General features: G+C 42.1%; 1 protein-coding gene across 7 annotated transcripts in view; it reads left to right on the top strand.

Annotated features, from left to right (window-relative positions):
* The window catches only part of smtnb (smoothelin b), a 553,824-nt gene extending 543,078 nt beyond the window's left edge, over positions 1–10,746 (top strand). For 6 of the 7 annotated variants that reach the window (XM_068054826.1, XM_068054827.1, XM_068054822.1 and 3 more), the window contains one exon: positions 1,964–2,053. Coding sequence is in view for 1 of the 7 variants with exons in the window: in XM_068054824.1 (XP_067910925.1) it covers positions 1,964–2,090 (127 nt within the window). In the remaining 6 variants the exon portion in view is untranslated. Of the gene's footprint in view, positions 1–1,963 lie in introns of all 7 variants that reach the window. The other variant, XM_068054824.1, reaches the window with a different exon arrangement.
* The last annotated feature ends 2,390 nt before the right edge of the window (positions 10,747–13,136 follow it).

The following is a 13,136-nucleotide window of genomic DNA, read 5'->3' on the forward strand; positions in this document are numbered from 1 at the left end:
CAACATCCTGGTAAACCTCTTCTGTACCCTCTCCAAAGCCTCCACATCCTTAGTTGAAGGGCAAAAGTTTGAAGGTTGGGGGGGAAGTTCGGGTATTTGAAAAATCAATTGACGGTCATTTTTGGCAATGAAATGACCAAAGGTGGGGGTGTTGGGGAAGGGCATCCATCACTTAATTTTATATTTACTAAAAATCAATAATGTTTTGCCTTTATAAATTAAAATTAATAGTAAGGGCTTAAAGCCCTTTAAAAATGGCGTCTGCGCAGTGGCGCCGGACACCATTCATGGGGACGTGGAGGCTGCCCCTACACGTCATCGGGGGCAGATGCTCCGCCCCCACTAATTAAATGAGCCCCTGTGCGAAATATTGCGGGGGCTCCTCTGCGGCTGCTGAATGTGGGCACCCCACCAAGTTCAAAGTCGCCGCTGCAGAGCACGGCACCTGAATAAAATTCATCCCCAAATTTTAGGAAGGATATATTGGCCTTGGAGGGAGTGCAGCATAGGTTTACCACAATGATACCTGGACTCCAAGGATTAAATTGCAAGGCGATATTACACAAATTAGGGTTGTATTCCCTAAAATTTAGAAGGTTAAGGGGTAAGTTGATTGAAGTTTTCACGATATTAAGGGAAACAGATCGAGTAGAAAGAGAGAAACTATTTCCACTGTTTGGGGAATCTAGGACTTAGAGGCATAGTCTAAAAATTAGAGCCAGACCTCACAGAAGTGAAATTTTGAAGCACCTCTTCGCACAAGAGGTGGTAAAAGTTTGAAATTCTTCCGCAAACGGGAATTGATGCTAGATCAATTGTAAATTTTAAATCTGAGATTGATAGATTTTTGTTATCAAAGGTATTGAGGGATATGGGGCAAATGCAGATACATGGATTTAGGTCGTAGATCAGTCAGGATCTCATGGAATGGCAGAACAGGTGCTAAATGGCCTACTCCTGTTGCTATATGACTGCTTACTTCTACTTCAGTAACATCACCTCCATTCCTACATCACAGCACCTGCTGCTGAAACCCTGATCCATGCCTTTTTCATCTGCAGAGTTAACTGTTCCATTGCTTTTCTGGCCAGTCTTCCATCCTCTGCCCTCCGTACTTCAACTCATCCAAAACTCTACTGCCCATATCTTATCCTGAACCAAGTCCTGTTCAACCATCACACCTATCCACACTGATCTACTTTATGTCATGATCTTCCAGCATTCCCAACTTAAAATTCTTACCCCTTTATTTAAATCGCTTCACGGCCTTCCCCCTACCTATCTCTGTAACCTCCTACAAGCCAGCTGCCAACTCTCCATTCTTCCGATTCTGGCCTATTACAACCCCACCACACCCCACCTCCCCCCACTACCACTCCACACTGTTGTTGGCTGTGCCTTTAGCAACCAAGACCCCAATATCACCTCCTTTGGCTTGGCTTCCATTTTTGTCTGATTTACACCTCTACGAGCGCCTTGTGACATTATTATACTTTAAAGGTGCTTTATAAAGCTAAATTTCTGTTATTCTCTGTTCTGGTGCAGAGTCCCAGGTGTCTAGTTTCACCTCCTGACTAAAGCATCATCCTTGGTATCATCTTAGTAAACAGGGATTTTAAAATATATTTTGTCTTGCCCCAGTGATTTCCACCAGCTGGTGAATTCAATCAAGGAAGAGATCCTATCTAAAGGCCAGTGTCTGTATATTTTCTTCCTCCTGTATTATGAAGGGAAGATAACAGAGGGATTGAGGATCTCCATAGAGCATCTTTGCTCACCATCTAGTAGTCTGACATTCTGACATCGGAAAAGGCCCATGCACAAGTTTGGATGAAAAATAGTGTAAGGCACAGAACCGTCTGAATAAGAGTAAAGAAAGTTTTAAAGTATTACTTTCACAGCATTGTACAGTTTAAAGCATTATTTTGGCATAATTTGCTTTATTTATATTTTCTCATTGCAGACAGATAGCTTCCTGTGATCCCCTGATTGAGGTAGAGGATATGATGATAATGGGCAAAAGACCTGATCCCAAGTGCGTCTTCACATATGTACAGTCCCTCTATAATCACCTGCGAAGGTACGAGTAACCAGACGTGGAAGATGGAAGCCAAAGTGTCTTGTCTTTCTATTTTAAACAAAAATCAATCTCCACATGCTTGTGCTTTGAGACAATTGTCGGAAAACATGTGTACACTTGGGTCACTGTGTGCTGCATTTGCGCTCTGGGATTTTTTTCCTCTTTATGTATCAAGACAGCATGGAGATGCCAGGGTGATGTAGTGTCTACTTTGTGTATATTATGGCATCCTAGTACATGACCATTTCTATTTCCAAATTAGGAAATAATCACCATATAAATGTTCTGAGAAAGAGCCTTTTATACTATATAATCGTCCACATAAATATTTGCAAAGAGGTAGGCATATTACAGCACTGAATTAAGGTCCTTTGGCCACACAACATTTTTTGAAATAAGAGAAAGGAAACTCGGGCATAATCAAGAAAAACTGATGACTTTAGATTTTGATTTGGAATTGTGCAGTACACTGGTATTTTTTTTTCTCTTTCTTTCTCTCACTCTGTCCCCTTCCCCCTCCCCTGGCCCAGATTTAGAAATAATAAAGGAAGGCAGTTTCAGGTAACATGGCACAGAATCTGGTAGATCTGGTGTCTTTGTCTCACAGCACAGTGTGTGGCATTACCCGTAGACTGTAGACCGTAGACCGTAGGCTTCCACTGCTATGTCCAGACTGGCCAAGAGAGTGTGGGAAAATGGCGCACTGACACGGAACACAAAAGTCCGAGTGTATCAAGCCTGTGTCCTCAGTACCTTGCTCTATGGCAGCGAGGCCTGGACAACGTATGTCAGCCAAGAGCGACGTCTCAATTCATTCCATCTTCGCTGTCTCCGGAGAATACTTGGCATCAGGTGGCAGGACCGTATCTCCAACACAGAAGTCCTCGAGGTGGCCAACATCACCAGCTTATACGCACTACTGAGTCAGCAGCGCTTGAGATGGCTTGGCCATGTGAGCCGCATGGAAGATGGCAGGATCCCCAAAGACACATTGTACAGCGAGCTCGCCACTGGTATCAGACCCATCGGCCGTCCATGTCTCCGCTTTAAAGACGTCTGCAAACGCGACATGAAATCCTGTGACATTGATCACAAGTCGTGGGAGTCAGTTGCCAGCGTTCGCCAGAGTTGGCAGACAACCATAAAGGCGGGGCTAAAGTGTGGCGAGTCGAAGAGACTTAGCAGTTGGCAGGAAAAAAGACAGAGGCGCAAGGGAAGAGCCAACTGTGCAGCAGCCCCGACAATCAAATTTTTCTGCAGCACCTGTGGAAGAGCCTGTCACTCTAGAATTGGCCTTTATAGCCACTCCAGGCGCTGCTCCACACACCACTGACCACCTCCAGGCGCTTACCCATTGTCTCTCGAGATAAGGAGGCCAAAGAAGAAGATACTTTTCTGGTCAATAATTCTGTACAGTCTTCACTTCTGCAGGGAAATTCTATATTGTTCAATTAGAATTTATTTCTAAATTATATTTTTCATGGTTCACATCTACAGAAAGCAGATTGTGCTTTGGTGAGACAAAAGAAAATATGTATATCATTTAGACATAATAAAAAGGTTTATTATTCCTTTCAGAAATCAAAATAATGGTTAATTTTAATAGATATTCTATCAACATAGCAGTCCTTATGCCTGGGTCTCAGAAGCTGATGAATGTTACAAGTTTACAGCAAAGTCTACGTGAGGATCTTCCTGTGCATTTGAGTACAGAGTAACAAGTGTATGACCAACTATGGGATTCTTTGATCCAGTGGACCAGCAACATACTTCCACTATTGTGATTCATATCCTTAAGTTACTGACCTCAATCAAGCTAAGCAGTGCTACTTTGGAAATATCCGCATACGATTCAATTTCTAATGTGTCCTGAATTAGCTGATTGCAGCTAGAGTTGCAGTTGTGAGTGCTACAATTAGTCTTAGTGCCCCTGGGCTAAGGAGGAGGAAAATTAGGCTGTGTTGCTGCTCCTGATTCCTCGCCAATGATTGCCGCTGGAAAATGTGCAAATGTGGAGATGTACAGCATTTCACTTTGCTGTGGTGCCAGGTTACTTTGAGTGTTGACAGGTTATTCCAAACATCAAGAGGGGTCACTTGAGGGGATAGAGTGCTGCCAGTGCCAAGAACAAAGAAAATTACAGCACAAGAACAGGCCCTTCGGCCCTCCAAGCCTGCGCCGATCCAGATCCTCTATCTAAACCTGTCGCCTATTTTCTAAGGGTCTGTATCTCTTTGCTTCCTGCCCATTCATGTATCTGTCTAGATACATCTTAAAAGACGCTATCGTGCCCGCGTCTACCACCTCCGCTGGCAACGCGTTCCAGGCACCCATCACCCTCTGCGTAAAGAACTTTCCACGCATATCCCCCCTAAACTTTTCCCCTCTCACTTTGAACTCGTGACCCCTAGTAATTGAATCCCCCACTCTGGGAAAAAGCTTTTTGCTATCCACCCTGTCTATACCTCTCATGATTTTGTACACCTCAATCAGGTCCCCCCTCAACTCCGTCTTTCTAATGAAAATAATCCTAATCTGCTCAACCTCTCTTCATAGCTAGCGCCCTCCATACCAGGCAACATCCTGGTGAACCTCCTCTGCACCCTCTCCAAAGCATCTACATCCTTTTGGTAATGTGGCGACCAGAACTGCATGCAGTATTCCAAATGTGGCTGAACCAAAGTCTTATACAACTGTAACATGACCTGCCAACCCTTGTACTCAATACCCCGTCCGATGAAGGAAAGCATGCCGTATGCCTTCTTGACCACTCTATTGACCTGCGTTGCCACCTTCAGGGAACAATGGACCTGAACACCCAAATCTCTCTGTACATCAATTTTCCCCAGGACTTTTCCATTTACTGTATAATTCACTCTTGAATTGGATCTTCCAAAATGCATCACTTCGCATTTGCCCTGATTGAAACTCCATCTGCCATTTTTCTGCCCAATTCTCCAATCTATTTATATTCTGCTGTATTCTCTGACAGTCTCCTTCACTATCTGCTACTCCACCAATCTTAGTGCCCATGGAATCATACTCCAAAAAGTCTCTACCTTCAAGAGAGGAAAAGAATAGAAGGAAGCTTTTTTTTAAAAATGCATATTAGTTTCAAACCTAACAACTATAAGTTTTTACAATACATTAAAAGTGAACTACATTGTCCATCCATAAGGTGTGGTGGAGTGTGCTGAAAACTGAGAATTTACTTCTCAATTGTTGCACTTAAACGTAGAATAGTAAAGTGTTATTGACTGTGAAGAATGGTGAGGTAACTGTATCATGCTGTACTCAATGACAATAATCACTGTGATTCACAGAAATTCTACCCTTATCATTTTTTTCACCGTCTCCCTAGCTTTATTCCTGAATTCTCCGTGCTTTCTCTTTCTCGTTGCATACTATCCTATTGATTTGATGGAGTCTGCAGATCAGCTCTTACCAGCTTGGTGACAGACATCACTCCTGGGATAGTGATGATTATGAGCTGGCAGCAGGAAACCACATCCACTGCCAGTGCATATTGTAAAATACAAAGGCTTATTACTCATTTCTCAAGGTATAATATATTGAAAGGTTAGTGCTTGAGGTGGGAGAATGATTTGCTATAGAGCAAGCAAATCCGCTGATTTTGGCAGCTTGGGAGACCTGCACTCTGCTGCTGCTGTTTAACATCAGAGCATCCTGACTAAAGCAGGGCAACTAAGCCATCTCATGGTATTGCAGCCAATCCTGCAGTGCTTCAAATATAGATTTAAACATTGTCCTTTATTTTAACGCTGTTTAGAAATGGTTGAGAACCATCAGGAGAGATAATAACAAATAATTTTGGAAAATGTATCAATAAATCCTTTGTTAGACTGGGTCTGGTTAATGTTGAAATGGTATAAACAGGCAGGGTGTTTTGTTTGAGAATCTTTTCAGCTCTCTGTTATGAAGAAGGAAGATTACATTCATTTGAAGAAATATATTTTATTCAAAAGATAAAGAACTGCAAATACTGCAAAATGGAAATAAAAGCACTAGACGCTGGCCATGCACCAGTCAGAATCTGAAAGACGTCTGACAAAGGGTACACCCAAAACATTTAATAATGAAAACAGAAAATGCTGGAAAATACTCAGCAGGTCTGGCAGTGTCTGTGGATAGAGAAACAGGGTTAATATTTCAGATCAATGATCTTTCATCAGAAGTCAAAACATTAATCTCTGAATCTGTTTGAAACATATATCATCCTTTCCCAAAGAGAGAGAGAGAGAGATTGAGAAAATTTAGTATGTCTACTTTAAACATAACAACTGATTTTAGAAATGTATTGGCTTGATTTTGTTATCCATTCACTTATTTTGTTGTACAATGATGCTGTTAAAACATGAGTATATTTCCCACAGTTTGCTAATGCTGCAACAAAAGTGGGGTAAGTACAAGGTGCATTATACTCAAATTAACTTTTTCAATTATATTAACAAAATTATACCCCATGATGAGCCCATTATTCATCATGTTTAACTAACCAGAGAACAACCATCATATCATAACCAAATACACACGGCAAATAATAGTTAAGATTTCTGCTGCACTATTGCAGAGGGTTCACATCTCTGGCACTGTTATTGCAAGCACAAACAGCACAGGCTCTTAATTTCAAATTACTTGAAAACTGCTCAATGTGTTACTCCCTGCCAAGGATATTGTGAGTGTGTGTGTGTTATGAAATAATCTATGCAGGGCAAACTGATCACACAAATATTTACTGTATTATTATAGCTCTTAGAGCCACATTTCATATAAAAAAGTGCAATGTTTCTATATGTAACTTATATAAGGAAAACTGCCACGTGTGCATGTGTGTGTCTGTACATATTATTCTAGTGTTCACTTGGACTGTGTTTTCTTATTAAAATTAGCATTGAACTTTCTACAATTTTTAAATTAATTTTAATATTTGTTTTGTAAATGTGGATTCCTCTTTCTATCCTCTTTGTACTCGAGGTGGTGAAATTCTTGGCTTAGAAAGCAGTTGTTATTAACAGACTTTGGCATTGGGAGGAAGAGCTGTTGGCCTATGATCAATCTTATCACATCTGGCATCTGCTAACCATCCTGCAGTAATGGGTTAACCCAATACTCTGTCTCAAGGTGCTTTTACCTTGAGGGAGTACCATCACCTGCAGACACATGGCTCTCTCAGACACATGCTGTTGATAGTTCACCTTCATGTAAAGGATGCAACTTAAGAAATCTGACAGCGTTGTATATCCAAATTGCTGAGAGTTCTGTGGATTTTTTAACACATGGTCAGAGCAAATTCCATCTATTTTAGCCTGCTAAGGGGACGTTGTGACACAACCATTCAAGAGGACAGCCCCAGCCCCTGCTCACTTTCAGGATGCTGCTAAATAAAATTACATTTAAATTGATAAACGAGACCTGCGTACAGGGTTTACTCCCTAGGGAAATTAAGACATTTGGCTTATACAGGAATGGAAAGCAATGCAAATCATAGACAGAGGCAAAATGTAGGTCCACATTTAAAAGTGGCTTCATAAGGCCTTAATTTGGATCAGCAGCATCAACCTATTTTATAGGTGAGTGACACACATTGAATTTTCCCAGCCCTGGGGTGGCAGTCTTGGAGCTGGGGGAGCTGGGAAAATAGTGGGGAGCTGCCTTGGAATGGCTCCCCGACGCATTCCCGCCATCTGAGAACTTTCCCAGCAGCAGGCTGGAAATCAAATTGGCTGCCTGCTCCATGGAGGCGGGCAACCAATTACATCTACTCAAGCCCCAATTAGGTGTGATTTTATGACCTCGCTGGCATTTTGCCACCAGCAGAGTGGCCACCCACCCCCACAGCTTACAGAGACCGACAGCTCAATGAAGGCAGCCTCCCTTTGGCAGGCTGAGGGGTCATCAGAGGGGGAGGCTCCATGCCCCATTGACAGGGCCACGAACATTAAAGGCCATAATCGCAGATGCACCTGAATCAGCAGAGGGTTTTCCCTCCATCCCTATGGACCTGCCACCCTAGATTTTGTTTATTTCTGCACTGCTGTGCAGCCCAGCTAGGGTGCCTCCATGTTGAGGTGCCCTTGGAGTCCCTGATCTGCCTGAGCAGGCTGTCGAGGCTTCTAGCCTGCTGGCCCTCTGGGCCTGCAGCATCAGGAGCCCACCACCGTCCCTAATAGCAAAGCCAGTGCAGAGGCAGCCAATTAGGAGGCCGCCTCCCGGAACTAGGATCACACAAATTAATTGGCATCTCAAAGACAGAAATGCAAACATTTTGGGTATATTTTTCAACAGTTCAGATATGGCCCTTCAGTTTATTTTTTCTTTCAGATGCTAACTGACGCACTGTGCATTTTCTGTTTGTATTTCACATTTATAATACTTACAGTTTTTCAGTTTCTCCCACTCTCTCATACTTCAAAAAAACTTTTGCAGCTGCCATATTGGTTTTTGGGAACATTTGCAGTTCAGCAAGAACTTGGGTCCATACAATTTTTTTAAAAATACTTCTGATTTTAATTTTCTGTAATCACACTGGATTATATAATTGCACCAGATGCATAATCTTGCTGATGCCTTTTCAGTGGTATCCATGTACACTTAACATTTAGACATTGACACCTATATTCTACTGATGGTGATGAACAGGTTACGAAGGAAGGCTGGGGTTAACCCTGGAATTAAGTGGAAATTTGGAAACATAGGTTGCGTTTTGAAGGCTGCCCTGTCATTGGTGTCAGATGAGTTTTGGCTAATCAATCGATTACATCTGTGCCACTGTTAGTGACACGAATGTAATTTAAAGGTACTCCTTTTTGAAACCATGAATTTTAGTTCATCGGTACATGGAGGATAATCATTGTTGTAAGGAGGAAGATGACCTGCTGGAGGTCATTAATGTATCTGAAGAGTATGAAGGAGAAAGAGTTCCCGGCCCTGACTCTCTGGAAGCAGCATGTAAATTCATGGCGCAGATGTGCATTCACAAACTGGCTGTGAATTTATACACTGTGTTCTGAAAGAAGGGTACAATACCTGCTCCACTGCATGATTGATTTTAGAGCTTGTGCCAATAGTTCTTCATTGGTTTGTAAAAGAAAAACTAAGGCTTCAAATTGAAATATACAAGAAACATTTGCACTGCCACATTACTACATAACTACTTTCAGTGCACCCTGATATAAGACGTTCTTGGCTCTTGGGCTCATTCTGTTTTGTAATAAAGTGAATCCTGCTGGCTACTAATATTTGCTTAAAAGCTGTTCACTAATCCAATATTTTCAGAAATTGTTTGGCTGCTAAAATGTCTAATTTACAGGCAGGCCTTCACACTAACTGCACTAATCCTATCCATTCACCTCAGGCAGGCATTTAATTAGCGCTGTACTCATGAAACTTTTAAGATAATTATGATATCCTGTTGTCTCTGGCAAACTGTACAGGAATTAAAAAACATTGAAACTTTATTTAGATAACGTTGAGTAGTAGGGAACTTTCTTTGGAACTGCATTGGTGGTGTGTTGACATAGGAGCAAGAATAGGGCATTCGGCCCCTCAAGCCTGCTCTGCCATTCAATAAGATCATGGCTGATCTGATCTTGGCCTCAACTCCACTTTTCTGTCTGCCCCCCATAACTCTTGACTCCCTTGTAGATCAAAAATCTGTGTAACTCAGCCTTGAATGTATTCAATGACCCAGCCTCCACTGCTCTCTGGGGTAGAGAACTCCAAAGATTAACAACCTTTTGAGAGAAGAAATTCCTCCTCATCTCCATCTTAAATGGGAGCTCCCCTATTCTGAAACTGTGCCCTTTAGTTCTAGATTCTCCCACAAGGGGAAACTAATGGGCACTTTGACCATCCCTGACAAACCGACTGCAGAAAGATAATTTAGATTTGTTTTGTTATTTTTAAACATTTTTTGCTCAAGATGAGGGATGTTAGAGTTGGAGATTTGACATATTCCATTTTTTGCAACTGGTCCAAATGTCAGGCATTGCCACATGAGGTATAACATGGATTAGATAGATACATTATTACCCACCACACTCTCCCATATTGAATCAGTGCTTACAATCTAGTAAACACATTCATATGAAGACTTGATCTCAGACTATTTCTCCCTGACACAGTGACACCCTTATTTGCAGACTCACTTACCTAAGATAGTTAATCATCAGCAATAAAACCGAGACTTGCACTATTCCAGAGAACTAACAATCAGGTGGTTTACTAAGTGATGATGATGAGCTCAATTTAAGGTATCATCTGTCCCCCTGCACTGCACACAGACATTCTGATACAAACACATGCTGCTTTATACAAAACTTGAAGTAAGTTCCCCTTTATAATTTGTGGAGCAGGTGCACATAATTCTTTCCTCCTTCTGAGTTTTTCTCTCAAATTATAATGTCATTTATTTTTAAGTTGTTTTATTTTAAAGAGCTCACAACATGACTGTATTCCTGTTTGCACCACATTGAGGTATGTGTGGGACGAGCCTGGTTTTACCTTCAATGTCATGTATTATGTCTTTTTCAGGCCACTACACCAATGCAATACAGTCAATATATTTCAGTAACTTTTGTAACTTGTCAGTTTTACACAGTATATACAGATATGCACTAAAACACAAAATAAAATTATATTTACAAGCAAAATTGTCTTGGTTTTACTTACTTGTCCTATTCAAGTTGCTTGCTTCTTCCCTCATATTTAGTTGCTTTTGTCCCATAAAGCCCTCCCCTTTTTTCCATGGCTGAAGCTCTCCTAAATACCTTCTCCAATGATGCAAGCATTAGTGAAGAAAGAAAGACCTTTCAGTTAAAGAACACCTTATCATATCCTTGGGCCAATTCTAAAGCATTTTATGATTTTTTTTGAAAATACGTCACTGTTATGTAGGCGAACTCAGCAACCAGCTGGCACACAACAAAGTTCCACAAACAGCAACTAGATGAGCTGATAATTTTTTTAATGGCAGTGGTCAAAGGGAAAATGTTACCAGGACACCAGGAGCTCTTCCTGCCATTCAAACAATGTCATTACATCTTTTACATTCACAGTTTAATGTTTCAGCCTCTGGGATTGCAACAACCCCAGAGTACTAGATTATATTCTCAAATCTGCAGTGGGGATTGAACCCACAATATTCCGACTCGAAGCAAAAGTCCTACTATCTACACCAAGATGACACCTGCGTTGGATTTGTGGTGTAGATCTGTGACCTATTATGTGTACAAATTATCCTTTGATTTATTTCAACAGTGCAACAATAATTTACACTTAGATCACCTTTCTGTCCCACCACACCCTATTTAAATCCCTTCATTCTGTTTCTGCAACAGCAAAGCCATCTCTATCGTTTATGCTGGTAAGACCTGAACCTGAAAATGCTTGGGCCTCCCAATGCTGTCTTAAAGCCGGTAATGTGGCTGTTCTTCCGGTATCATGCCCCCAACTGCAACAGCAAAACCATCTTGATATCCTACATGATTACAACAGTTCTATCCTCCTATCCTGCTTAACCTCTCTGCAGCCTTCAATACTAGTGACCATTCTATTCTTCCCATCTCTCCTTTTTGTGGACCATCTCCTTGGCACCACTCTATCCTAATTCTAGTTCTGCCTTTCCCAAAATAATGATGGTTTCTTCTCCTGTGCCCACGTTCATCTCTGCCATATAAAAAAATTACATCCCTGTTCCCACTCCTTTTCCTGCCCTTCAGCAACATCATCTGTAAAATGGGATCAATTTTCACTTTTATACTGATGACCCCAAGCTTCACCTCTGATCGCCATCAACTCCATGATGTCCTTCGACTCCATGACCATCTCTCCACTATCTGACTGATGACAGTCCTAGATGAACCAGAATTATTTTCAGTTCAACACTGGCAAGACACAAGTTATTCTGTCGATTCCTCTATCCCAATCTGAATTTAACTAGCTGAGATGGTGAAACTGTGTGTATCGGGAACACCTGATTGAAACAATGGGTGGATGATTTTTAACTGCTGCTCACCCATTTCCCACCTGAAAAATTAATGGTCAGTAGTTAAAAATTAGGGATGGGAAAATGGGCCATGATAGACAATTCCCACAATTGAATTTTCAGGCAGGCCTGTAAATGGGCACTCAGCATGCCTGCCCAAAACAGGCAGAAGGCTTGTTACATATGGAAATTGTGGTCCTACACTCTTACTGGCCCCGCAACATTCTACAGCCTGCTGCTGGTCACTCAGACACCTTCCCCCCACCCCCACTTATACCAATTGCTTTCAGTTCAGCTCACTCCTAGAGCTGCTGGCTATCTTGTCTTGGTGTGGTGAGCTGCCCACTAGAACTTATTGAGCTGAATATTGTGCGGCCATCGAGGGTGGGTACAGTTGTGTAGGAGGTCGGAGAATCGCAACACAACTAACCGCCCAGAAATCTGGCATTGTGATATTGGTTTCGGATTTTGTCAGTGGCGGAAAAACAAATTGATGGGAACCTATTTTAAGTAGCTGAAGTGCTGATTTACATCCATTAAAATGTAATTTAAAGCAATTTAACAATGGGTGAGCATTTTTGTGAACGGCAGGTGGCACTCATGTTCCTCTGGATTCACGACCAGTAAAATCTGGCAGCACTGAGAGGACACATTGCCGCGACGGGTAGGCAGCCTTGAGCATTGCTGCATAGGGGAAGAGGGGAGATTAGAGGCCATTATGGAACTGTCTGGCTGTGGACTCTGCAGCGGGGTCCGGGGTTCTGGGGGGTCTACAGGAGGTCTAAGTGTGGCTGTGGTTGGTGGGGGAATCAGTATAGGGATGGTTAAGTGCTGTGTGATGGATCTGTTTGCTCACAATGCAGGAATAGATGGTGGACCAGTGTCTAGGTTGGGCTTTGAGGTCCATCAGCGACTGTGCCGATAGAATTGTCACATCCTAAGGTGCCAAAGCAGGAGGCCAGAAACAACCTCATAATGACTTGTTTACAGCCACCCTGGTGTCCATTCACAGAGAGGAAATAAAGGCTGACATCAATGCCTGAACTCTGT

This window comes from Heterodontus francisci, chromosome 23, assembly GCF_036365525.1.
Source record: "Heterodontus francisci isolate sHetFra1 chromosome 23, sHetFra1.hap1, whole genome shotgun sequence".
In the NCBI taxonomy this organism is placed as follows: Eukaryota; Metazoa; Chordata; class Chondrichthyes; order Heterodontiformes; family Heterodontidae; genus Heterodontus; species Heterodontus francisci.